This window comes from Wickerhamomyces ciferrii, contig 00092, assembly GCF_000313485.1.
Source record: "Wickerhamomyces ciferrii WGS project CAIF00000000 data, strain NRRL Y-1031 F-60-10, contig 00092, whole genome shotgun sequence".
Taxonomy (NCBI): Eukaryota; Fungi; Ascomycota; class Saccharomycetes; order Phaffomycetales; family Wickerhamomycetaceae; genus Hansenula; species Hansenula ciferrii.
Window position 1 is genome coordinate 17679 of NW_011887648.1, and position 27127 is coordinate 44805.

A 27127-nucleotide genomic window follows, 5' to 3' on the forward strand; every position below is an offset into this window, starting at 1 on the left:
TCATTTTCAAGTTTTGCATTGTTTAAAATTTTTACATTTTATATTTCCTTCTTTGGCTGTTTATATTATAAATAGTTGACCCTATGTTGGGTTTTTAGTTTCTGATTTTCCAATACAGGTTAGTTGGATGTTGAATTCATATTCTTTTAATTTAGATCTGATGTAGGCTCTCCTTGATTATCTGTTATATATATGATAAGTCTTACTAGTAGCTGAAACTCATATACCCTCTAACGTACACTCTAGTTTCAACCAGCTTCAAGGAAGAGTTACTATCAGTATACATGTCAGTACTCAATAGCTAGCGTTGTCCTTATCTCGGTATTATATAGGCTCAAGTACAATATTATGGCCATATATTTCCATTATCCATTGTAGAAGATTGAAGTCCTTATATTTCTTCATCAGTTGACCACTTTACGAGGTGCATTAGAATCTGCAAATCCAGTTTTGGTCAAGAGCTGCTGATCGACGTTTTGAAAGGGTTTATCAATTTTTATCAATGTTTTTGACTTTCGGTGATATCGAGAATTGAAAACAATCATAAACAAACAATTTATACCACAACATCAACAAAAACCGAAGAACTGAATCAACAAACCTTATGAAAGTCGCTCAAATAGAGGTTAATAGAAGTCAGTGCTATCATATCATCCATCTGGATTCATAACAAACGCGGATACACACCATGTGGTGATTTAGCCGGCTCATACGTATAAAGGTTGGATAAAGTTATCAAAATATCACCTCTTTTTCAAATCACATTTCCGTTTATGAGCTGGGCTGCATTAGATTATACTTAAAGAATCATGGCTAAAGACAAAAAATAAGTAAATCAAGTACACTCGAGAAGGATTTCAAAACTTTAACTGGAAGTTTTCTGGGTGATTTCCAAGAAGTTTGAGCTTATGAAGAACACAATGAGTGCATGCAACATGTAACTAATTTATTAATATCATTTAGCCTATGAATATAAATATCAATTAAGATCCACATACTGAGCTAGATGTTTCCAATCATATAAATTTTCACCAACTCATCAATAGGGAACTTCAAGATGTTATTCACTCGTTACGCTACTACTCTTGCTATTGCTACCTCATTCGTTTCAAAAGTCGGTGCCATCGCTGCTCCAAAAGCTGAAGCTTTACCATGGGCCAATGCTAACCCACAAGCTTTCGCTGCTGCTAATGCCTATGCTGATGCCTATGCTGAAGCAGTTGCTCTAGCTCATCCAGATCCAGAAGCTTACGCTTTAGCTGCTTCAGCTGATGATTGTGCTTCAATCGCATGTCATGCTTCTTGTGGTCTTTTAATCATTGCTGGTCAAGAATGTTCTACAAACTCTGAAAACTCTTATCAAGGTCCATACAATACTAGTTGTTTATGTAGTGCTGGGTCAAGTTTCAACCAGTACTATGCTCCATGTATGGATTGTGGTTGGACTTTATGGAAATATTACGGTGGTTATGTTAGTTCTGCTTTAGCTGCTTGTGAAACCATGTCAACTGAACCAACTGGTACTGCAAGATGTTCAACTACTTTAACTGATTCATACACTTTAGATACTGAAATTCAAGGCTGTTCATATTTAGGTAACTGTCCAACTACCACTGCTGAAGCTACATCAACTGCTGCTGAAACTACATCTACTGCTCCAACTTCTGATGCTCCAGCTACTTCTCAAGATGCTACTACTTCATCAACCTCTCAAGCTGCTCAACCAACATCTGAACAACAAACTTCAGAAGGTCAAACCACTGATGCTGCTCCAACTTCAGACGCTGCTCCAACCTCAAACGCTGAACAAACTACTGATGCACAAACTTCAGCTGCTGCCCCAGGAACTGAAGCTGAAAGTTCCACTGCTCAAACTTCAGATTCTCAAAACTCAGAAGCTCAATCATCAGCTGAACAATCAACCACACCAAGAGCTACTCAAGGTCAAACCACAGCTGTCCCAACTGTTCCAGGATCAGCTTCAAACCATCCAGATGAATCTAAATCAAAATCAATCGAAACTCCAAAAGCTACTCAAGGTCAAACCACAGCTATCCCAACTGTTCCAGGCTCAGCTTCTAACTACCCAGCTCAATCAAAATCAGTTTCTCAACCATCTGGTTATTTTAACACTTCAGTTGCTACTCAATCAAACATTCAAACTACTTTAGTCACTGTTACTTCATGTCATGAAGATAAATGTTCTGAAGTTCCATCAACTGCTCAAGTTTCAGTTGCCACTACTACCATCAACGGTGTTGTTACTTCATACACTACTTATTGTCCTTTGACTACACCTGAAGATGTTCCAGCTACTCAAAGTACACAATCAAAATCACAATCACAAGCTCCAAGTGGCTCAATCCCAGGTTCTACTAAAACTACTGGTGCCACCGAAGCTCCAGGAGGTTCAACTGTTGCTCCATCTCCATCATCTCCAGCTACTCAATCAACTGTTTCATCAGTTCCAGCGGTTACTACTTTTGAAGGTGGTGCTGCTAAGGTTGTTGCTGGCTCATTCTTTGGTGTTTTACCATTCTTATTCATCTAGATTTCTTTATGAATAGAAACGTTTTCCAATTAAATTGATCAATTTCGAATTCGATATTGATTTAATACCTTTGTGCCCATTGATTTACATTGTTATTTATTACTTTCGTTAAATATATTGATGTATATTACATACCTTATGTTCTTATGTTGTCCAATTATGATTCTTGGTCGACACTTCTCATATATACACTTCACTATATATTGATTAGTTCTAGTTTGTAATATAAAGACGTTAATATCCTTAGACAATTGACTCTATGATTATTTTGTAGAGGTTAATGGTAGTCGGTATACCAATATTATATAGTGGTGAATATAATAATATACCTAGTTGTAGTGATTAAAATATTCAAGATCGAGTGGACTAGATCTAAGAAGAGCTCCGATAAGATTCGTGCGATATGTTTGAGACCTTCCTAGACGTTATATTGCTTTACAGTTAATCGAGATTCGACACGTCGTAAAGAAAAGTATAACAAGTTTGGTCAAGCTTTTCAAATAACCGGGAAACATGAAAGTCCAATCACGCTAAGTATTAATTGTTTCATCCCTTTTAAGCTTTAACTCTTGGAGTCGATGTTCAACACTGTTCAACTCACAATCAAAAACACGGTCAAAGTTGCATACATCAAATCGCGGGTATTATTATTATGAAGTTCGCTTCGGTGATATCGAAATGAAAATAAAACAAAAACATTCATTCCATAAACTCAACAAGAACCATCAGGAAACAAACAACAATGAATTAAGACAACTGATCCATCATATTCAGCTAGCCAAACTTCTTGCATTAGGTTATCAAGTTGTTGAAATAACCACCACTGAATCCATTTGCCATGTGTCATAGATAAAAAGCATCGGGTGCTGTTTAATTATAATTCACCGGTATCACCTTTAACGTTAAAGATTGAGAACACCTCCAAGACTGTTCAAGGTTTAAACGGGAAATCCCAGCTTTACGAAACAACCAAAATGATCAAAAATGACGCAAAGGGATGCAAAAAAGCTTCGAATAGGTAGTGATTTACTACTTTAATCGTTGGTTAAGATTTGGTTTTTGGTGTGTTTTGATAACATTTGGTGATTTTTATGCTACTTTAATGCACACAACGAATAGATGATTGGCCATCTTATTGTTTATTTGCACAGTTATGTCTCATCAAATAACCGTGTTTGTGCTTACTGCTGTACCACTTGAAGGGTTAGTGAATCGTGATCATAATTTTAAGCTGAATTAAAGGGTGTTTACGCTAGAAAATACTTGATCAACTCCAGACTTTTCGGTGATTAAAATAAGTACCAATTACTTATATAAATATGCTTGATTTCCAATAATCTTGATAACGATGTTGATCTTGAACTTTTTAAATCTTCATTCAATCGTTTTAGAATCCTATTGACATATCAGTTTCTTTACCGGCATTTCAAATATGAAATCATTCCTTCGTTTGTTTTTGTCATTAGGGTTATTAGCTACTATTGCTAGTGCCATTGCTGCTCCAAAAGCTGAAGCTATTCCATGGGCCAGTGCTAACCCTCACGCTGCTGCTGCTGCTAATGCTTTTGCTGATGCTTATGCTGAAGCCATTGCTTTAGCCCATCCAGATCCTGAAGCCTATGCCTATGCTGCTAGTGCTGATGATTGTGCCACTATTGGTTGTCATGCTTCTTGTGGTTTATTAATTGTTGCTGGTCAAGAATGTTCTAAGAATACTGAAAATACTTTCCAAGGTCCTTATAATACCACTTGTTTATGTTCTGCTGGATCTCAATTCAACCAATACTATGCTCCATGTATGAATTGTGGTTGGACTTTATGGAAATATTATGGTGGCTACGTCAGTTCTGCTTTAGCTGCTTGTGAAACTTTATCAACTGAACCAACCGGTACTTTAAGATGCTCTACTACTTTAACTGATTCATATACCATTGATACTAGTATGAGAGCTTGTGAATACACTGGTGGTTGTCCAACAACTACTTCTACCACTTCATCAAGTTCTACTTCTACATCATCATCTTCAAGTGTTGCTTCTTCTACGTTATCATCATCTTCATCATCATCAATACCAAGCTCAACAAGTGCTGCTTCCACATCAAGTTCTACAAGTGCTGCCGTCACTTCTAGCTCAAGCTCATCAACAACCTCTGTTTATGTTGGTATCACCAATACTGTTGAAACTGATTTAGTCTTCACTCATACCTATGTCCCAGGTGGTTCTTTAGAAGATTGTTTCACCACAACTAAACAATTCCCAGTTGCCACTAACAATCCAATCGATCACACCGTTGAATCATGGACTGAAAGAGAAGCTCTAGAAGATGGTACTTACAAATTCAATGAATACATTGTATTCAAATTCAATGAAGATCAAGAAGATATTACTGATATTAAAGTCTTAACTGACTCAACTTACACACTTGCACCATTATTACCAGTCTCAGAATACTGGATCAATTTGAAGCAAGGTTTCTTTGGTCATTTTATCTCAAGATCTACAAATTTGCCAGCTTACAGTATTGCTCTTGTTATCACTAAAGGTGATAAAAAATTGTTATATACATATACTTGTGACAATAGATTTGCTGTTAGATATATGGAACTTGATCTTGGTGATTATGATTCATGTCAAGCTTGGGGTACAATTGGTTACTGGGGTAGCCCAGATCTCTACTGTAAGCAAAGAAGTGAAGCTGCTACTACTACTATTGATTTCAGACCTAAAGCTTCATCTTCAGCTGCTTCATCCTCTTCAGTTATATCATCAGAATCATCAGCTGTTTTATCTTCATCCTCTGTTGCTTCATCTTCTGCTATTGCTTCATCATCAGAATCATCAGCTATCTCATCAGAATCATCAGTTTCCTCTTTTGAATCATCAGTCGTCTCATCAGATTCATCAGCTATCTCTTCAGAATCATCAGTTGTCTCTTCAGATTCATCATCAATTTCTTCATCAGAATCATCAGCTGTGTCATCAAGTGCTCCAATTGGTTCAGCCATTTCCTCAGATGGTTCTTCAGAATCTTCAGCCATTTCCTCAAATGCTTCTTCAGAATCTTCAGCCGCTTCTTCAGTTGCTTCAGCTATCTCTTCAGAATCTTCAGCTGTTTCATCAGAATCTTCAGTTGCCTCATCAGCTGCTTCATCCTCAGAAATTTCATCAGTTGCTTCATCAGCCTCATCATCAGTTTCAGCATCAGCTTCATCTACTGATGAACTTTCATTAGATGGTGAACTTGTCAACAATAACCCAGAATGGACTTTAAGAATCCCTTCAGCTTATGCTCCATGGACTTCAATTTCTATTGAAGCTTCTCGTGGTAGTGTTAACTTTAAATATGACTCAGCTGTTATTACTGTTAATGGTGAATCACAATCTGTTACACCGGAAGTTTTAGAAGAATCAATTACAATTAATATTGATTTTACTATTAATGATGGTCAAGTCTTAGAAGTTGTTTTCGGTGGTACAAGAGATACTAGTGGTCCATTAACTGCTAATGTTGATTTAGTCATTACTACTGCTGATGGTAAAAGATTTGCTAAGAGAGCTACTCAAACTTTCAACTTGAGTAATACTATTGAAGAGCCAACTGTTGGTACTTCATCTGGTGTTTCTTCTGCTGCTTCATCGGTTGCTTCAAGTGTTTCATCAGTTGCTTCATCTGTTTCCTCTGCTGCTTCAAGTGCTTCATCCGCTATCTCTTCAGCTTCAGATGCTTCAGATTCTTCAGCTGCCTCAAGTGCTTCATCTGATTTATCATCAGCTTCATCAGCTATCTCTTCAGCTTCAAGTGCTGCCTCATCAATTTCATCTGATGTTGCTCCACAATCAACCTCAACTACTGCTGTTTACCAAAACTCCACCACTTTAGTTACTGTTACTTCATGTGATGAAGATAAATGTTCAGAAGTTCCATCAACTGCTTTAATTTCAATTGCTACTACTACCATCAATGGTGTTGTTACTTCATACACAACTTATTGTCCATTAACTACCACTTCAGCTCCTGTTCCAGCTCCAACTACTGTTACTGAAGAACAAGATTCTACTAAAACTACTTTAGTCACTGTTACTTCTTGTCATGAAGATAAATGTTCAGAAGTTGTTTCAACTGCTCAAGTTTCAATAGCTACTACTACTGTTAATGGTATTGTTACATCATATACTACTTATTGTCCATTAACTACTGAAACTGGTGTTAAAACTAGTACTCAAACTAAAGATGAATTGAGAACTGTTACTGAAAACTCCACTAAAGTCATCACAGTCACTTCATGTCATGAAGATAAATGTTCAACTTTTGAATCAACTACTGAAGTTCCAGTTACTACTCATGTTGTTAATCCATCAGGTTCAAACCCAGCTCCATCTGATGTTACTTCATACATCAATCAAGTTTCAACTTCTTATTACACAAATGTTGAAAAAGGTACCACTGTTACTTCACAAACTGTTGAAACTAATGTTGGTCCAGCTCCATCTCAAGTTGGTTCAACTTCAAGAACAGGCGGTGCTTCCACTGCTGCTTCAACTGATGTTTCAACTCCAGTTGTTCAACAACAAACTGAAGGTTCAAGTACAACAGGTACTGCTACTACAGCTCAAATTTCCACATTTGAAGGTTCAGCATCAAGATTATTAAGCTCAAGTATTTTTGGTTTAATCTTTATGTTATTCATTTAACTAACTTAGTTGCATGTTGTTTCTTTCATTTTATGAGTTATAATATTTGGTTTTTTATGAGCTGTTTTGGGTTTTTATCATTTCTAAAGTTTTGAATTTGATCTTTGATTTCAAAAGATTGGAAAAACTTTCATTATCAATCATTTATGGTTTGATATTTATTCTACTTATACCCCCTCTTCTGTTTTGGTGTTTTCCATTCAAAGTTTGTTAATTATTTGTCTTGTTTGGAAAGGTGTCTAACCTAATATAGTTTAAAATTTATTGTTTTGGAATTTGATTTAAAAGGTTGATATGTGATTGTATAACAATTTCCTTCAATCAAAATGTTTTACAAGTGTTTGAAATTTGTATATATTAAGTTTGTAGTTTATAAGAGTCTTCTACCATTACGTTATAGCTGGCCTAGATCTGTAATTCAGGTACTAATTAATATTTCAAAGTACTCATGAAATTAGTTGATCACATGTAACGTATTTTAGTTGTTCAATGTATAGAGCGACATGAGATTAGCTTAAAACCTCCACATTGAGTTGTCGATGATAGTGTACGTTCTAGAAGGATTACCATTCAGTATATATGGGCTTCATACTATAGTAACCATGCTTCTATAATTTGAATACGAATATGATAATCCTAGCACCTTGTAGATCGGAACATTTAAACAACCTAAATGAAATATAGAATCCTTCTATTGCATCGGATTATCCAGGCCTTGTCATCTAATAGGGCCATGATCAGGTACATACTACATACTAACCGATATAGGTTACCTCTTAATTCTTGTTTCAAAAGTCCGTAAATGTATAGTGTTTAACCTTGTCAATATGGAATTCCTAAAGAAGTTAACAACTCTTAATCTAGCCATGGCCCATGGTATGTGGTATATACGTATCCCTTGATACACGTTTAATAATATTAGTTAGACACTATATACTTAGCACGGTTAACTTAATTAAGTAAATGAAATTAGAAAGAAGAAACTTTCCAGCTTGAAATGGTTAAATTAAAGGCTTTGTAAGACATATGAATTGACATAAGAGGACAGGGAATTTAAAAGGGAAAATGAGAAAATCCATGTTTCGTATGTATGTTCAAGTTTAAGAAGTACATGTTTAACACAAGGAATTAATTAAGTATATGCAAAGTTTGAAACCCCGAAATGCAATGACTTTAAGAGTCTGGAGGAAACTTGAAGTACAAATTAATTTTGATACCATTTCTAGTTCTTAACATATGCTACATGCTACATGGATCATAAATTATGTTACTAATTACCAATTTCATAAACTCTTGTCTTTATGAATTCATGAACTATATCCATAGTTACTTTATCTGGTAAGTTTTTATTTAACCTAGGTCCTAATCTAATTCTATAGCAACGACGCAATTGAATATATGATAAAGAAGGTTTTAACTTTTTACAACAGTTGATAATCTGGTGAATCACTGGATTTATCTTACGTCAATTGCTGTCAAGTGACATTTTATATAGTAGATTGTTGTTATAGAAGGTAACTAAGAATTAAAATGGTTGCTATGAAAGGTACTGGAACGTTATAGATTTATTTTAAAGGGTTTCATTATAATGAATGAAAACTTTGCCGGTTAATAGCCTAATATACATCAAGTATGTATGAGTAACTGAGAAACTAGAACTGAGCATTAGTACTAGTTCAAGTACTAGGTAACTACTAGAAGTAGACAACTTGAAGCACTATGCACGGTATAAACTCGAGATTAAGTTATTTAAGAAGTTAGCATGAGATGAGCAGTTGTACAGAATAAAATTGAAATTTATCTGAAAGTTTCCTAAAAGGGTATAGTAATTAATACGCGTCGTGAAATTGGAAATTGGATTTACCAAATCTGAGCCTAACTTGAATGGGAAAATGATTGTTTGTGATAGGAATAGAGTGTGATATAGAAGGTTGTAGAAGAGAATACCATCTTGTCTTGTTGGTGGTTTGCTCGTAGTTCTTGTTGTTGAGCCTGGATATCCTTCCTTGATATCCCCAGCCTAGATATCCAAAGGGGGAGCCAGATTCCAGACAGACTCTGCCCAGTGGCTCTGCCGCTCTGCCCAGTGTCCCTGTCTAAGCACCGCTGGCTCCCCCGAAAGGCACGCGTTGTATGAAAAGGCACTGCGACGCGTCTCAAAGGAACGTATCAAAATTCCCAAAATAACCATAATCGCTTCGAAATCTCTACTTAATTAAACCAACTTGCACATTTACAAAACACTTTCAATAATCACTTTAACAACCATTTCTTTATCAACAATAAGCTGCTAATACCCTATAGCTACTAATACATCAGAACCATAATGCTACTCAACAAGTTCCCACTACATTTACAACTAAACACTGGTCTAAGAGATGAAGATACCATAATGAGAGATGCTTTACATACCCCTATAGGAACTCCAAATGGTGTTTCAACTCCAACTGAACAAGTTAATTTTAATAATTTACAATGGTTTGAACAAGGACCTCCAAATCCACCAAGATATGGTAGAACAGGTTCCACATCATCAATAGCTTCATCAGTTTCAAATTTTTCAATGAATAATAATCAGAATGAATTTAGTTATTCAAATTTTGCTTCAAATTATAAATTAACTGAAATTTTTGAAAAATTATTAATGGATACTTATATGAATTATCAAATGAATCCAACTATAACTCCATTCAATGAATCAAATCCTCCTTATGGAGTTGTTAATAAAGTTTCAAAAGATGCTTTGAATGCAGCTATGAATGAAAATATTGAAATTGGAATTGAAATTAATAATTATTCATTAACTATAATACGTCAAAAATTATTACAACTTTGTCATAAAGATATAGTACATACCCCTTCAACATCAAGACAAAATTCATTCCAAGGTGGATTAAATTTACAATCAAAATTTAATAACATTCCATCAGGTTTAAATACACCAAATAACATACAACCACAACAACAAGGACAAATGACTGAATATTTCAATTTTGAACATCCTTCTGTTCAACAACAATTAAACCAACCACCTCCAGCATTTGGTGGATTACAACCATCATTTGAAGCAACTCCATTAGCAAACCCATATCCAAGACCAACAACTCCACAATGTCAACAATTTTCTGGTCCTCCACCACAGGCAAGATTAGAAAGATCAGATTCAAATGCGTCAAATTCAAATATGTATCCTGATTTATTTAATGTTACAAGTAATAGAAAAAGAGAAAGTTTAAGATTGAAAAGAACTGGGAATCAAATTACTTATAATTAATAGGAACTATTCATCTTTTCATTTGCATCTTTTTTCTCTTCTGTTACTGGTCATGGTTTCTAATGCTTTTTGGGTTTCTTCAATTCTTGGATTTCTCTTTTAATATACTTTTTTTTTTCTTTCTTATTTTATACCCAGTGTTTCTTTTATATGACATTCTACTTTATTATGATTATATGGTTATGGTATGGGATCTAATCAATCGGTTGTATCATTAAAAAAAATATTGTTTTGGTTTACTTTTTATATATAAAAATGCAAAAGACATGGGCTAAAAAAACAAATAACGTTATTGATTTTTTTATTTGGTTTATATGTGTGTATTTTATAATTATAAATATCATAAAAATGGACTTCTATATTTAACATACTTGTAAGACTATCATTCATATTCTTCAGATAAATTTTGTAATTCTTTACGAAGTGTTCTATATCGTATTTTTTCATTAAGTAATTGATCTTGTAATTTATCAATTTCATCAATACTTTCACCTTGAGTTTCATTTAATAATCTAGTTTCTAATCCTTGTAAAAAGACATCTAATTTATCATTCAATTCTTGTTTTTTCTGTATATTATTATCAAGATCTAATGATCTTTGTCTTAATATCTTTATGTATTCTTTAGATTGACTTATTTGAGAATCTGTATAATTATTTGCTAATGAGATACCCAAAGTATCACCTCTTTCTATATTGAATGGTATTTTCTTATTTGTTTCAAATATACCAGGGATTTCTTGGTTAATGGGTATATTTTTGGAGATATTTGATTTGGCTAAGTTTATGAAATGTTGATATTGATTGATTTGATCTGATAGATGATTTTGATATTTTTTCTCTAGTTCTAGATCTGGTAGTTCTGTTTTTTGGTAAAGTTCTTGTAGTTTTTGATATTTTGACATTATGGATTATATGAAATCTATGAAGTAAGAGATGATCTTAAGGACCTTTCTGAGACTCGTTGTATCTGATTTGATTGTGAAAGTTGTTTGTTTACATTTCATGGGTATTAATATTATTTTTACATAATCGCGCCAAAACCATAAATGTATTTTTTATAAAAGCAAGATCATCATCAACAAATTGATTTCCTGGTTATTATTCAATTCAATTGATACCAACTATTCACTATCAATAATCATGTCATTACCAGAAGGATACACAGTCAGAAGACTTCAAGAATCAGATTTCAAACGTGGAGTTCTTGATGTTTTAACAGCTTTAACAACCGTTGGTGACCTTTCAGAATTACAATTCAATAATATTGTTACTAAATGGGATTGTTTAACTTTAATGAATGGGAAACCAATTTATAACCCAGTTGTAATCATAAATGATCAAGATCAAGTCGTAGCAACTGGTATGATTTTCATTGAAGAAAAATTAATTCATACAGGTGGTCTTGTTGGTCATATTGAAGATATTGCAGTTAGAAATGATCAACAGGGGAAAAAATTAGGGAAATTTTTAATTGAAGAATTGAAAACTATTGGTCAAAAAGCTGGTGTTTATAAAATTATATTGGATTGTGATCCAAAAAATGAAGGTTTTTATGAAAAATGTGGATTTAAAAATGCTGGTATTGAAATGCAATATAGATTATAAGTGGAATCTATACATTGTTAACTACAAAAAACATCATATTTACCCATGAATTTAATATTTATTAGCTATTGTACATTGTTATAATACCTTCTTTATTGTAGTATATACCATTCTCATCATATACTTTCTAAACTTTCAATACTAAGAATTGAATTACCTCTTATAACAGCACTTCCTATTTGAATCTTATCTTTTGTTTCATCAACAGTTTCTTCTAAAGTCACATTCATAAAGATCTTATAAGTTAGTATTATAGCCACTGAGTTCTATAATTGATTTAATACTTACATCATAACCTCTAAGATTCCCTGTTATCTTTCTTGAACCATTTAACTGTATCAAGACTCTTTTATCCATATACTGGGATTTTATTTGTTAGTAAACAGGATCATTGACCTCAAACTGCTTGAAATATATCACTCACTTTCTTTAACTCTGGAGCTGAAACCATTTTCTTTTGCTTGTATCAATCTAGTGAAATTATCACTTGTCGTTTATTATTGAATTATCTTCTTCTTCTTTTTGGTTCCAATTTTTCAAATATTAAATTTTATAGAATTTCGCGGCTATTGTTTTTGTTTACTTGTTTGATTTTATACCATTAGAATATTTAAACAAAAGTTCATAAACTTGAGTTATTATTGGTTAATTTTTAAATTTTTATTGTTGAATTGAACCTATTGATCACAAGTTACCTATATATCTTTTTCCCGGACACTTTACCTTACAAAATGGATCCCTTAGGTCTTTTTTCAGAAGATACACCAAGAAGAAACACTTCACAAATTGCAAAATTATCTTCGCCAGTTCAACAAACAGATACACTTAAAAGTTATGAGTTAGAAGTTAAGAGAGAAGAATTATTAAGGAAAAGAAATGCCTTAAAAGAAGAAGTTTCCAACCTAGAAAATCAATGGAATGAAATGAGAAATAATCTTGAAGTTGAAGATATAAATAAAGAAGAAGATGATTTGATATGGAAGTTATTGATACAGAGAAGTGAACATACCACCAAAGAAGAAAATGATGCTGGAAATGAATTGATTAATGATGCTGAAGATCTTGATATGTTCAGTGCAAAACCTTCCAAAGATTGGAGTTTAAGGATTGAATATTTAAAGAAATTTTATCCAGATTTAACAATAACAAATCAAGAATCTAAGACCTCGTTAACCTATTCAGAAGGTTCTACAAGACCTAATATACTTAAAACCATATCATTTGATCTATCATATCCAAGAAAGATCATTGCCCTGGATGTTAAGATACATCTAATCAAGTTAGACAATATTTTCAAGACAAATCATCTTGATATTATCAAGAGGTCAAATAATAAATTAAATTCCATAATTATAGAAATAATAACATACTTCACAAGATCTAAAAACATCAATGGATTATTATCAACTTTAAATTCATTATATACAAAGTTACAAACCCGTCAATCAACATTACAAGAATTGAATGATGAACTACAACAAAATACTAAAATCAATATACTACAATCCCAAATAACACATCAACAATTAGTGCTTCATTGGGACTTCATATTCAAGGATGGTACTATAATTACAATTACAAATGTTAATGATTCGTTAAACACTGTGTTTACAGATCTTTTGGAACAATATTCAGTCAAATCTGCGTTTTTGAAACTGGTTGAAAAGATATATACATCATCAACCACAGAAGAAGTATGATAACCCTACTAATCAATAGAATTAATGAATGAATGATGTCTAAAAGTAGATATTTCCATGTAAATTTAACATTTCGCTTATCAAATCAATACCCGCGAATCCTCAGTTTCTGTTGATTTGATTTTTACACGAAGTTCAAAAAGTTCAAAGTTAAGAACAAATTGGAGAAAAGCTCGAAAAAACACGTCGGAAAAAAAACAAAGTTGTTTGAATTGGGAGTTTTAAAACACAATTGGAATTCAGGATCAAAAATAGAAATCAACTTAGTTGAAGGTTGTTTTCAAGGTGGTTTATTAAAGATCATTCAACAAAAGATCAAAAAAAAAATTTGAACCATGGTACAACGTTACGATCCTATTCATGATGTGCTGGTGGACACTGGTGATGAGAAGCACACAAAAGAGGAAGCTAAAATTGATTCGGAACATCAAAATGGATCTGTTGAGACAGTGGCGAATAAAGAAGATACAAATGAAGAATCACAAGACAATAAAGAACCGCTAAAGGAATCAACTGATGGAAATAGTACTGGTGATGTTCATAATGATGCATCTCAGGATACTGAAGAAGAAGTGATTGAACCAGAACAAGAATTAGAAACAACAGAATCAACATCAAATTCAACACCAACAGTGGCGACAACAACAACATCTGCATCAACAAAACCAATAGAATCAGCATCTACATCATCAAATACTCCAAATAAAAAGCATAAATTATCACCATCACCAACTAAAACTCCGTTGAAAAAGTTTAAGAAACATCAACATAAAAGTGCCACTGTATTAAGTTCAGCTCGTTCACGTCATTTGAAAAAAGATGATGGTCGTCCATTCTTAAGAAAAGATATCCAATTTCAATTCCTAAAAGATCTTTTTGAAGATGATACAAAAGCTTTTATTGATCCATATGAAGATTCAAAAGATAGAGTTGTAACTGAACCATATTCACCACATAAATTAACATTTGCAGAATTATATATCAAGACCATTGCACATAGTTCAAAATGTTCCAAGATATTAAGAGATCGTTTATTAAATGATATGAATATGAGTATTCCAACAAGTATGATTTGTCTTTTGGTTAATGTTGGTAGAATGAATACAACAATTAATTTTGTACCTGATATGAAATCTCAATTGAGAACTTATCATTCAATTCCATGTTTACAAGTTGATTATGATGCATCTGAAAATAAATTCAATTCTACAGGGAATGGAGGTGATAAACAATTACAAGATACTCCAAGATTAAAATCCATATTAAAAGCATGTTGTGATGATACTGATGAACCAAATGCTTTAAATTTATTAAATGGAGTTGATAAATTCCCCAAGACAAATGTTATCAATATGATTTTTTTACTTTGTAATGCAGAAGATACAATAAATAAAAGTTATTTAGAAGAATCTGGTTATGGATTTTTCGATATTTTTATGAATAGTGAATTTGATCCAAAGGAAAGAGTTAAATTATTTTTATGGTTAATCTTTGCATATTTAGAAACAGATTTAAGTTCATTACAACAACGTGAAAAAAATCCATTTGGTTTAGAAATTCCAATTTTAAATAAAACTGATAAAGAATATGATGTTGATACACCTGAAGAAGTTGAATTTGGTAACAGATTATATGAACAGAGAGTTAAATTCTTAGCAGAAGATTCAACTGAAGCAGGTGATGAACAAACAAAGAAACATGACAAGGTTGATAAAAAGGATAAGAAAGATCATACACCAGCAAAACAAAATAATAAATTGGATAAGACACCAGCAAAACAACAACAAACAAAACCTAAAGTTGAATTGCATCAAGACTCAAATATACAACAACACCAAAAACAAAATACACCGCAACATAATATTCATTTACGACTACAACCTCAACAAGAACTTACAACTCAACAATCTCATCAACAAAAGCAAACAACAGTTCAACATCATAGTAAAAGAACATTTCAATTCCCAGTTTTACCTAAAAATGATATTGATACAGATAGTGTAAGGAAATCATTGAAATATCTTGGTCGTATATCAGGTAAAAAGAGAACTAAATTAGGACAATTAAAATTTGAACATAAAAAAATAGAAGAAGAAGAAAAAGCAGAAAATTCAGAACCAATCTTACCATCATCAGCTGGTGGTGCAACAAATAATAGAATTAGATTAAAAGATTATAAAGGTGATTATGCGGAAAATAGTGATAAATTTAATACACTGTTTAATTTCTTGAAAAATGATTTTGTTGAGATGGTTAAGGCTGATACAATTTCTGAAGCTGTTATTACATCTGAATATCAAGATATAAATAAAGATTTGACATTAAGTAAGTTTAGTATTGATTTATAGAATTTTTTAATGATGTGAATGAATGAACTATATTGAAGTATAATGTCGTAGCTAATGAATACAGCTTCATAACAATCAATTAATTAGCTATACATTATATATTGAGATATGTAGAGAAATGAAAATTGAATTTAAGAATGCCAATCAGATATATCAACATTATCATTTATGCTTTGACCTCTTAGATTTTGATGCATTGTCCCTCAAACTTTCAAGCATGGATAAGCACCCAGGATCACATTCATTGACTTTCCCAAAAGTTGCATTATTAAAGTTGGTCAAGTAGATTTTTCCTTTAGCTAAGACAATATCTTTTTCATCAATGTAATCTAATTGAATACCAGCTTCATTCAAAAGATTGACTTGTTCAATAGCTTGTTCATAGTGTTGTTTTGTAGAAGGTCTGCCTGTAGCATGCTCATGGATTATAAATTTACCAGCATAGTAAGAAAAATCTTTGATCTTTAATTTAATATTACCAGTTTTGAAATGTGCCAATGCATTTATTTTTAATCCATTCAGTGTATTGAACTTCTTGATAATACCATATGCCTTCACTTGATTCTTATACATATCCATGAACAAATTTCGAGCTTCTTTCAAACCTAATGCATCACCTTCGGTATAATTTTGAATTTGATATCTCGTTGGATCATAAATGGAAATAGCAACAGGTTCTTGATCATTAATTTTAATTGATTTGACATTTAACAACCTTTTGCAGAGTGCTTTAGAAACTAGTAAAATTTGAGGACCTTCACCAGGACCATTCTGAAATAATGAAATATGATTTTCATCAAATATATCTGGAGCATAATCAATCTCATATGAAGGATAATTTTTGGATTCCCTAAAGTGGTGGTTAACCCAGTTAATCAACGTATGCACAAATTCAACATTGCTTTTCAAGCATATCTCTTTGAGCCTTTGAATTTTCGATATCTTTCTTTTGTAATCTAATTCTGAAAAATTTCTTACTTCATCATCTAACATCCCTAAAATTGAAGCTTTTGCAGTGACACCACTTTTTGTTATATTGACCAATTTGAAAGATATTGGAATTTTAGCACCTGGTTTGTCTGGATGAGATAAGAAATCTTCTAACTGCTTGTTGAAGTCAATCTTCATGAGTATAAAACTATAACCATCCGTCAAACATGAAATTAAAAAATTGCCTGAAATGATTTGGCTAAATACTTGTAAAAACCATGGCTTAAACTTTACCGCTCCAACTTGTAAAAACTCATTGATGCAATTAAATAACTTGACTTCAAAATTAGCTATATTGTAGAACAAATTTGAATCATGAGGCTTGAAAACTATTGTAATATCTGGATATGTATGGAAAGTTTCTTCACATAATCTAAAGTCACCACTTGGAAGGTTTTTGAATTTTTCCATCTTCAGGTATTCTGCCTTCTGTAGAGTTGAAATCAATTCACCACCATCTCTATCTAACAAATAATTGGACAAAAAAACTATTGGTTTCAAAACTTTTGCCAAAATCCATTTAGCGGTTTCCGCTTCATTGAAAGTAACAAAAACGGCCTCATCTAAATTAATAAAACTATCATTGCCAAATTTTAAAATCATCTTTTCAATAACATCATCATCTAAAGATCCCAGTTTCTTTCTGATTTCGTCCAAAATGAGTCTAAATCTTTTTTCAAAATAATCATCTTCAAGTTTTCTGAAAATCACTTTATTGTATATATTTTGATTCAGAGAAGCTCTTGCAACAGAATTTCTTGTTGGAACACTTGTAGTATGTTTTTTCTTCCAAAGATATTTGAACCCAGGGAAAGACACCAACCCAAGAGAAGGAAATAAAAGCACCGTTCTAGCAATCAAAAGGACTCCTGCTAACTTCTGATTATTCAATGAGCCAAAACATAATCTGGTAACATTTGGAATCAACACATGCTTTTCAAAATCTATAAGAGCATCCTGAACTTGAAATGGACTAGTTGAAGTGGAAAGATCCACTGTAAAATGTTTCCTCAATAGCTCTATGTAACCTTGTATAACTGTTTCATCATCATTTAATAAATCAGAAAGTTGTATGTACGAAATTGCCTCCTCGTGATTGGCCTTGCTAATGGATGAACCCATGATTTAAATGATGTAAAACTCAATAAGCAGCTTTAATTTATAAAATGATTTGGGATGGTTATAATGGATAATCTCTGGTGATACTAATATACATAATACCTTAAAAAATCCTATAACTTATAACAATGGAAAATTACACAAAACCTTCAATACCGGTGCTATGCATTTTGAACTTATCAGAAGGTCCAGTCATAATCAAAGTTTGATTTACTCTTGCAATTGAGATGACAACGTATAATAATGATCTCTTGTTGTTGACTATACCTTCAGGTTTATCATTTGAGAAATTTTTACTAGATTTCATCAAGCTTGACTTTTTAGATCATAATAACTTTGGATATTGACCACAATATATTCAATTGATGTGCAAAATTGTAAACGATCATATTCACTCTAGTTTGAAGCCAATCCACCATAACCAATAAGCATGACCTGCAGTAAAGTGTCATAAGCTAACAGTAACTGGGGAAACTTTTTCTCGAGTTAAACTTTAAAGTTTAAAGAACTATGGTAACGAGTGCTCATTTACCCGGTGTTGATACGGCTTGAAAAAACAACCATGGTCAGGTGTTATTACATTTAGTCACCTGATAGTTAAATCAGGGCAACATTTATATATGATTCTAAAATTTGATTGAAATCTCAAATTCCTACATCAAATTTAAGGGCTTTGTAGCGATGGTTAACGAAGGTAAAATTTTGAAACTTTCATAATTTCTGACTTTCAAGGTATCGAAAATGCCTTTCACATCAAGCAAATTTGGTATTGGTTTGATATAGATTCTTTGAATGCCGTGAATGAATGAGCTATAGATTGAAGTATATATAATATCGCTGCAGCTAATAAATAAAATTGTTCATAACAATATAAACAATCAATTATTAATTAGGTATATATAATGAGTTATACATTGAAGACCCTTCATTCAGGAGAAATGAAAGTTCAACAAAAGACAACCTAGTCATATAAATGGTATTATTTATGCTTTGACCTCTTAGATTTGGATGCATTGTCTCTTAAGCTTTCAAGTATGGATAAGCACACAGGATAACATTCATTGCCTTTCCCAAAAGTTGCATCATTAAAGTTGGTCAAGTAGATTTTTCCATTAGCTAAGACAATATCTTTTTCATCAATGTAATCTAATTGAATACCAGCTTCATTCAAAAGTTGGACTTGTTCAATAGCTTGTTCATAATGCTGTTTTGTTGAAGGTCTACCTGTAACATGTTCATGAATTATATATTTCCCAGCATAGTAAGAAAAATCTTTTATCTTTAATTTGATATTACCAGTTTTGAAATGTGTCAATACATTTATTTTGAATCCATTCAGCTTATTGAACTTGTTGATAATATCATATGCCTTCACTTGACTCTTATACATATTCATGAACAAATTTTGAGCTTCTTTCAAACCTAATGCATCACCTTCAGTATAATTTTGGATTTGATATCTAGTTGGATCATATATGGAAATAGCAACAGGTTCTCGATCAATAATTCTAATCCATTTCACATTTAACAACCTTTTGCAGAGTGCTTTAGAAAGAAGTAAAATTTGAGGACCTTCACCAGGACCATTCTGAAATAATGAAATATGATTTTCATCAAATATATCTGGTGCATAATCAATCTCATATGAAGGATAGTTTTTGGATTCACTGAAATGGTGGTGAACCCAATTAAACAAGGTGTTAACGAATTCAACATTGCTTTTCAAGCATATCTCTTTGAGCCTTTGAATTTTGGAGATCTTTCTTTTGTAATCTGATTCTGAAAAATTTCTTACTTCATCATCTAACATTCCTAAAATTGAAGCTTTTGCAGTGACACCACTTTCTGCTATATTAACCATTTTAAAACATATTGGAATTTTAGTACCTGGCTTGTCTGGATGTGTTAAGAATTCTTCAAGTTGGTTGTTGAAGTTAATCTTCATGAGTACCAAGCTATACCCATCTGTCAAACATGAAATCAAAAAATTGCCTGATATGATTTGGCTAAATACTTGTAAAAACCACGGCTTAAACTTGACCAACCCAACTTGTGAAAACTCATTGATGCAATTAAATAACTTGACTTCAAAATTAGCTATATTGTAGAACAAATTTGACTGATCAGAAGGCTTGAGAACTAATGTAATATCTGGAAATGTCTGAAATGTCTCCTGAGATAATTTAAAATCATCACTTTGAAGGTTTTGAGATTTTTCCATCCTTAGGTATTCGGGCTTTTGAAGAGTTGGAATCAATCGTACACCATCCTCAGTCAATAGATTATTGTATAATAAGATAATTGGCCTCAAAAAATTTGATAAAACCCAATGTGTTGTTACAGCTTCATTCAAAACAATTAAAGGGTTATCATAAAAATTAAAAAAACCATAGATACCAAATCCTGCCGGGATATACTGCAGAGTTCTATGATCTAAATTTTCCACTTTATCTCCCATCCTAATTATGATCTTATTGAATTTCTTTTCCAACTCTTTATCTTTAATTTCCATAAACTTCACATTTGCGTAAACGTCTTGCTTCAGACATGCATTCACAATTGAATTTTTGGTTGCACGGCTAGTAGATGATCTATTTTCCCAATGAGCATTGAAACCTGGCACAGAAGCTATACCTAGCGAAGGGAATGAGATAAATATTCTTGAAACTAAAAGTAGCCCCAATTTCTTATTAGCATAGAGGCCCTCTGTAAATTTTTGTATGAGTGGGAGCAAGACAGACCTTTCAAACTCAATAAGTATGCTTCTAGCTTCGACTGGATTAGTGGACATTCTAACCTGATGTTTATTCAAAATCTCGAGGTAACCCCTAACAAGAGCTTCATCACTCAATAGATTGGAAGCTATAACTGAAATACCATCCTCGTGGTTTGCTTTACTAAGTGCTGAACCCATAACTCTTAATTATATACACACACACACACACAATTAGCGGCTTTGGTTTTTTGAATGATCTGAAATCTATGTCTGCAATGAATAACCTCTAGTGATACCAATATAATATTAAAACCTTTAAATTCTTAAAACAAGAAGAACAATCAATACTGGTATTATAACAGCTCAACTATCTTAAACTGGGTGCATTTTGATGCTATCTGAAGATCCAGTAGTATTCTAAGTTTGCGTTTCTCTCTGCAATTGAGACGACAATGTATGTTCATCTCCTATTAATTAGTACCTTTAACCTTTAACTTTATGCAGATCATCATTTGAGAATTTTTTACTAGATTTCATCGAAAATGACTTTTCAGACCAGGATATCTATAGATATTGAGTCTTGACCTCAGTATAATTCAAGTGCAATTTTGCATCCAACAACAGTTAACAGTAACTGGGGAAACTATACTTCTCGAGTAGAACTTAAAACTTTAAAGTTTGAAATACTGTGGTAACCAGTGGCTATTTACCCGGTGTTGATACTAGAAGGTTCTTCCATTGAAGTCACGAGTCTCTTAGTGTAGTCACCTGACTAGAAGCTTAGGGCATTTGGGATGTTGATTCGCGGATTTGATACCTACAATTTTTGTACCCACGTGTATTAAGCGCTGCGATTCTCAATTAATGGCTGCATTCGCTTCTCGTTTTAACGCTGTTTTCAGAAAATGTTGATTGTTTGCAGATTGTTGTATAAAATTGATTTATAAATACTGGCTGCCTTCTTTTAGATTCAAACTATCACTATAGACCAAGTTCAATTGTAAAAATCAATCAAGTGTGCTAAGTTTTGGAGCGTTTTTGCTAATTGAATTGCTAGAAAAAGTGTCAAAATGCTATTTGGTGTCAGATTGGATAACGAGATATTCTCACCTTGGAAGGACCATTATATGAAGTATGATGAGTTAAAAAAATTGTTGAAAGAATCAAGTACTGCTCCTAAAACAAACAAGAAGAGTAAAGGTAAAAACAATGATGATGATGGTGTTTTCACTGATCGTGATGAACAAATATTTGTTAGTGGATTAGATGCTGAATTGGAAAAAGTGTATACTTTCCAAAGTTCTCAATATAATAAATTGTTGAAAAGAATTGAGAAAGTGGAAACTACTGTTAACAATTTGGATTTAAACGATGCTACTGGTTCAAAAGATAATTTTGATTGGAGTGGATTACAAAATGAATTGGAAAATATATTGAGTGAATCAAAAGAATTGGATCATTTTGCAAGATTAAATTTCACTGGTTTCCAAAAAATTGTCAAAAAACATGAAAGATTACATCCAAATTATACTTCTGTTAAAGCTTTATTATCAATTAGATTAAAAGAATTACCATTCCATTCTGAAGATTATTCACCATTATTGAATAGAATTTCAAATTTATATGCATTTTTAAGAGAAAACATTGCAAGTACCTCATACATTTCCACTTTTGGATCTCAAAAAGGTTCAGCTTCATTACCAAATGGTGCTTCATCTTCAAGTGTTAACGCAAACATTGATGCTGAATTTCAATCTTTTAAATTTTGGATTCATCCTGATAATTTAATGGAAGTTAAAACTAGAATCTTGAGACATTTACCTGTTTTAGTTTATTCAAATGATGTTAATGATACAAACCAAGGTGATACTTATGATCCAACTATTTCCTCATTATATTTCGATAATGGTTCTTTTGAAATTTATAACTTAAAATTATTAAAGTCAAATGCATCACCAACTTTAAGATTAAGATGGTCTGGTAAATTACATGATAAACCTGATTTATTCTTGGAGAAAAAAGTTGTTGATAAATCAAATCAAGATGAAGATTTACATGAAGTTCGTTTAAAATTAAAAGAAAAATATTTAAAAGATTTTGTTATTAATGGTGATGTTGATGAATTTAAACAGAAAACTCTTGGAAGATTTAAAGAAATGGGGTCATCTGATGCTTATTTAGAATCATTAGAAAGAGATATTGATGATGTTGATAAATTTATTAAACAATATGATTTACAACCTGCATTACGTTCTGTCTATACAAGAACTGCATTCCAAATCCCAGGTGATGATCGTGTTCGTATTACCATTGATTCAGATATTTTATTCATTAGAGAAGATTCATTCGATCAAGATAGACCAATTAGAAATCCAAATGAATGGCATAGAACTGATATTGATCGTAATATTGAAAATCCTTATTCATTATTAAGAAAAAATGAATTTACAAAATTCCCTCATAGTGTTATGGAAATTAAAATTAAAAATACAACAGGTAGAAAAGGTTCAGAATTAAATGGTATCAGTATACCATTTTCAAGAAAACATGGTAAATGGATTGAAGAATTAACTACTTCACATTTAGTTAAAGAAGTTCCAAATTTCTCAAAATTCATTCAAGGTATTGCTTCACTATTTTTAGAAGATGATAGATTAGATATCTTACCATTTTGGTTACCGGAATTAGAAGATGATATTAGAAAGAATCCAAATGATGCATATGAAGAATTAAAAGCTAAACAAAAATCAACAGCTCAAAATAAAAGTAAACTAACAAGATTTTCATCACCAACAAAGCAAAGACCAACCAATATAGCTGAAACCGAAGAACAAGATGAACAAGATGATGCTGATTTAGAAGATCATGAATCATCTGATGAAGAAACAAATGAAACAACTGCTAGACGTTCCAAAAAGAAGAAGAAAACTGTTGTTAATCAAATCATTCCATTCTTTACAGGTTCATCAAAATTAAATGATGTTGACTCTGAAGAAGAAGAAGTTATTTTACCAGCTGGTGTTCAAAAACCAAAAACTTTATTAAAACAAGCGGGTCCAGTTAAAGTTGAAACTAAAGTTTGGTTAGCAAATGAAAGAACTTTCAATAGATGGTTAACTGTAACCACAATGTTTTCAGCATTAACTTTTTCAATTTATTCATCTGTTTCCAAGGCATCAAGTCAAAATTTAGCAGATTTATTAGCATATATTTATTTTGCCCTTACTTTATTCTGTGGTATTTGGGGTTATGTCATTTATAACAAACGTTTAACATTTATTAAATTAAGAGACGGTAAACATTTGGATGCTCCATTAGGTCCATTAGTTGTTGCATTAGGTGTTTTAGGTGCTATAACTATTAATTTCATTGTTGGATTTAGACATGCTGCTTCACAAATTAATATCATGGAGGATGAAAATTTACATCCTTTAATTAGATCTGTTAATGAATTTATGTTTAGATTAGTTGGTGCAAGATCATAGATATGCTGCTTTAGAAACAATCAACTTGTATAATATTATTATTACTCCATGAGTAGAAAAGAAAAGGGTCAAAACCACCAAACACTCTATATATCATATATGAAAATACTTATAATTTAATCAAGATTTTAATACAACTAATTTTATAATTTCGTACAATCATATAAATATAGGAATACGTAGCTAAAAAAAAACCTTTATAAACACAAACATTAATTGATTCTATAGAACACTAGATAATTTATTTTATACACATATATACCAATCACCAAAATTATACATCAAGTTTATCATCAACTCTACGTAAGAAGCCAACAACCCTACCCATATCAACTTCATCAGGATCACTTTCAACAGCCTGTACTAATCCATCCAATATACTATCAATAGTATCTTCTTCAACACCGGTACATAACGCCACGACTCTTCTAAATTTATCCTCTAATTTATCAGAATTTGATCTCAAGTTTTCAATAACTTTATTCAAGATGTTCTCATTTTCTTTATATGCAGTGATACGAGCTTTAAGAACGACTGATGGTGGGATCTCCTGAAGATTTATTGATCTTGGATCTACTTGTTGATTTGGATCTTGTTTCAATTTTTCAAATATTGGCCAAACTCTAAATGGTTCATCTGCATCAAAATCGATATCATGATTACTTACAGAGCCTAAATCTGTAGTTTGTGAAAGGAATTTTTGTTCTTCTTCCTGAGTAGCTTTATCTAAATTTGAAATTTTTTGTTTTAATTCATTTAATTTTATTTCAGATTGTTTTAAAGTTTCTAAATTTTGACGTGATTTGGATAATTTTAAAGTTGATTCACGTAATTTAGAATGTAATTCATCAATTTGTTCTTGTTTGGTATTTATTTCACTTTTAAAATCTGTATCTAATCTTTGTAAAACTTTTTGCATTGAATCTAAAATCTTTGTTGAGCTTTTACCAGTACCATTATCACCAAAAGCACCAGGTAGATTATTAGCATGAACATTATTATTATTACTTGTTGATAATTTTTGTTTAGCTGTAGCTAATCCATTAACATTTATACCAAAATCTATTGGTCTGAGTCCTGCTCTATTAGGAATTGAAGGATCAGCACCAACATCTAATAATTGTTGTACAATTGCCTTATTACCAATTCTTGCTGCAATATTTAAACATGTGTCACCATTTTTATCTGGAGCGTTAACAATTTCATTCATGAACTTCCCCAAAGTAATACCACCTTTTGGTAAATAGGTCCCAGTTTTAACAATCCATTCTAGTAAAGTTTCTAAATAATATCTACTTGCTGCACTTCTCTTCTTAATACCAGCTGTTAGGACAATATGATGTAATATGGAACGACGTTGATGATCTAATAAAGGTATGCATGGATATAATAAATTTAATAATTCATTGAATGAATTTAAATCATAATTATTTGTCACCAAGACTGAACGAATTAATGGATTTTCACCAGTATTATTACCTCTGATTCGAATTGAGCCACGACTTACTAATTCTGAGACTAATGGAATTCTAGCTAAAGATGCTGCCCAATGTAATGCAGTATGGCCTGATTCATCAATTGAAACATCTAAATTAACACCAGCTAGTTCAGACTCACCACCAACTGCTTCTGCTAATGATATAGGATCATTAGACATGAAAACTTGTGTTATGACTTCTTTGGAGTGTTCATATCCATCAACGAAACCTGATAATGGCTCGAGAGTGAATGGTGTATTTGGATTCTCAATATTCAAATCATGATCATAAGTTTCAAACCCAATTTTGGAATTTTTACCGTTACCATCAGGTCCTAAACCGTGTATACTATGACTTGTATTTGGTGATAATTTTTGTTTCTTAGTAGGTGACTCTGAGGTATCTATTAATTCAGTTTCATCATTTTCAGTTAAAGTTGAATAAGATCTACCTAAAGTTGAAGGTTGTTTTTGAAAATTGAATGAATCTTGGAAACCAGACTTTTTTCTTTGTGCAGCAACTGCTTGTTCCTTAGTTGGTGTGTCATTTGCCTCCACACTTGAAACGTTATAAAGAAATAAATCTTTCAAATCTAAATACACATTATATTGTTGAGATAGTGCAACAGCTCTATCATAGGGTATCCAAGTACCTTGAAATTTTCCATATCCACCTTGAACTTTTTCATGAACCCCAGTATGGACCTCTTTCTCAAGAATCTTGGTTCTTTTACTCTTGTCTAGTCCGGCAACTTTCAGTATTTGTGTAGCATTGAAAGAACTATCATTTCTTCTTCTCATCACGGATACACCACGAATATTGGTCTCTAAAACTTTTGTACCCGAGTAAGCAGCTGTGTAAATGGAGTTCAAATCACTGGTGGAGTTTCTGTAAAAAGAATCGTTGGCTGCACTGGCGTCTATTTCAGTAGCATTGATATCCTGTTGAGTAGCATCTTCATCATCCATGTTTAAAGACATCCTTGTATCTTTGATATACGAACTTTTTAAATTGAAAACGGGTATTAAATGAGCTTCTGGTTCAAATTAAATGGAGAAAAAAACACAATGAGGGTATTTCACGGTCTGATAATTCAAATAGCACAATATGATAGCTCAAAACAGCTCACAATCTAGCATAAACCCTGAATAATACACACTGTTCCA

At 32.2% G+C, this 27127-nt stretch overlaps 11 protein-coding genes across 11 annotated transcripts; 7 read left to right on the forward strand and 4 right to left on the reverse strand.

Moving 5' to 3' along the window:
• Positions 1 to 1057: 1057 nt before the first annotated feature.
• Positions 1058 to 2551, forward strand: BN7_3426 (Cell surface glycoprotein; the record flags this gene model as incomplete). The annotated part of the gene is made up of 1 exon (XM_011275958.1): positions 1058 to 2551. One exon carries the CDS (start codon positions 1058 to 1060, stop codon positions 2549 to 2551), a length of 1494 nt encoding a protein of 497 aa, XP_011274260.1.
• A 1432-nt stretch (positions 2552 to 3983) lies between these two features.
• BN7_3427 (putative threonine-rich GPI-anchored glycoprotein) lies at positions 3984 to 7244 on the forward strand (the record flags this gene model as incomplete). The annotated part of the gene is made up of 1 exon (XM_011275959.1): positions 3984 to 7244. One exon carries the CDS (start codon positions 3984 to 3986, stop codon positions 7242 to 7244), a length of 3261 nt encoding a protein of 1086 aa, XP_011274261.1.
• A 2326-nt stretch (positions 7245 to 9570) lies between these two features.
• Positions 9571 to 10518, forward strand: CIP1 (Cip1p; the record flags this gene model as incomplete). The annotated part of the gene is made up of 1 exon (XM_011275960.1): positions 9571 to 10518. The coding sequence occupies one exon, from the start codon at positions 9571 to 9573 to the stop codon at positions 10516 to 10518; it is 948 nt and encodes a 315-aa protein (XP_011274262.1).
• A 382-nt stretch (positions 10519 to 10900) lies between these two features.
• On the reverse strand, positions 10901 to 11422 carry BN7_3429 (uncharacterized protein; the record flags this gene model as incomplete). The annotated part of the gene is made up of 1 exon (XM_011275961.1): positions 10901 to 11422. One exon carries the CDS (start codon positions 11420 to 11422, stop codon positions 10901 to 10903), a length of 522 nt encoding a protein of 173 aa, XP_011274263.1.
• Positions 11423 to 11660: 238 nt separating this feature from the next.
• GNA1 (glucosamine 6-phosphate N-acetyltransferase) lies at positions 11661 to 12125 on the forward strand (the record flags this gene model as incomplete). Its single annotated transcript, XM_011275962.1, has 1 exon — positions 11661 to 12125. The coding sequence occupies one exon, from the start codon at positions 11661 to 11663 to the stop codon at positions 12123 to 12125; it is 465 nt and encodes a 154-aa protein (XP_011274264.1).
• Positions 12126 to 12856: 731 nt separating this feature from the next.
• Positions 12857 to 13825, forward strand: BN7_3431 (uncharacterized protein; the record flags this gene model as incomplete). The annotated part of the gene is made up of 1 exon (XM_011275963.1): positions 12857 to 13825. One exon carries the CDS (start codon positions 12857 to 12859, stop codon positions 13823 to 13825), a length of 969 nt encoding a protein of 322 aa, XP_011274265.1.
• A 335-nt stretch (positions 13826 to 14160) lies between these two features.
• Positions 14161 to 16173, forward strand: IES1 (Ies1p; the record flags this gene model as incomplete). The annotated part of the gene is made up of 1 exon (XM_011275964.1): positions 14161 to 16173. One exon carries the CDS (start codon positions 14161 to 14163, stop codon positions 16171 to 16173), a length of 2013 nt encoding a protein of 670 aa, XP_011274266.1.
• Positions 16174 to 16335: 162 nt separating this feature from the next.
• On the reverse strand, positions 16336 to 18285 carry BN7_3433 (uncharacterized protein; the record flags this gene model as incomplete). Its single annotated transcript, XM_011275965.1, has 1 exon — positions 16336 to 18285. The coding sequence occupies one exon, from the start codon at positions 18283 to 18285 to the stop codon at positions 16336 to 16338; it is 1950 nt and encodes a 649-aa protein (XP_011274267.1).
• Positions 18286 to 19261: 976 nt separating this feature from the next.
• On the reverse strand, positions 19262 to 21196 carry BN7_3434 (uncharacterized protein; the record flags this gene model as incomplete). The annotated part of the gene is made up of 1 exon (XM_011275966.1): positions 19262 to 21196. One exon carries the CDS (start codon positions 21194 to 21196, stop codon positions 19262 to 19264), a length of 1935 nt encoding a protein of 644 aa, XP_011274268.1.
• An 872-nt stretch (positions 21197 to 22068) lies between these two features.
• On the forward strand, positions 22069 to 24483 carry VTC3 (vacuolar transporter chaperone; the record flags this gene model as incomplete). Its single annotated transcript, XM_011275967.1, has 1 exon — positions 22069 to 24483. The coding sequence occupies one exon, from the start codon at positions 22069 to 22071 to the stop codon at positions 24481 to 24483; it is 2415 nt and encodes an 804-aa protein (XP_011274269.1).
• Positions 24484 to 24757: 274 nt separating this feature from the next.
• BN7_3436 (transcriptional regulator SWI6) lies at positions 24758 to 26941 on the reverse strand (the record flags this gene model as incomplete). The annotated part of the gene is made up of 1 exon (XM_011275968.1): positions 24758 to 26941. The coding sequence occupies one exon, from the start codon at positions 26939 to 26941 to the stop codon at positions 24758 to 24760; it is 2184 nt and encodes a 727-aa protein (XP_011274270.1).
• Between the last annotated feature and the right edge of the window lie 186 nt (positions 26942 to 27127).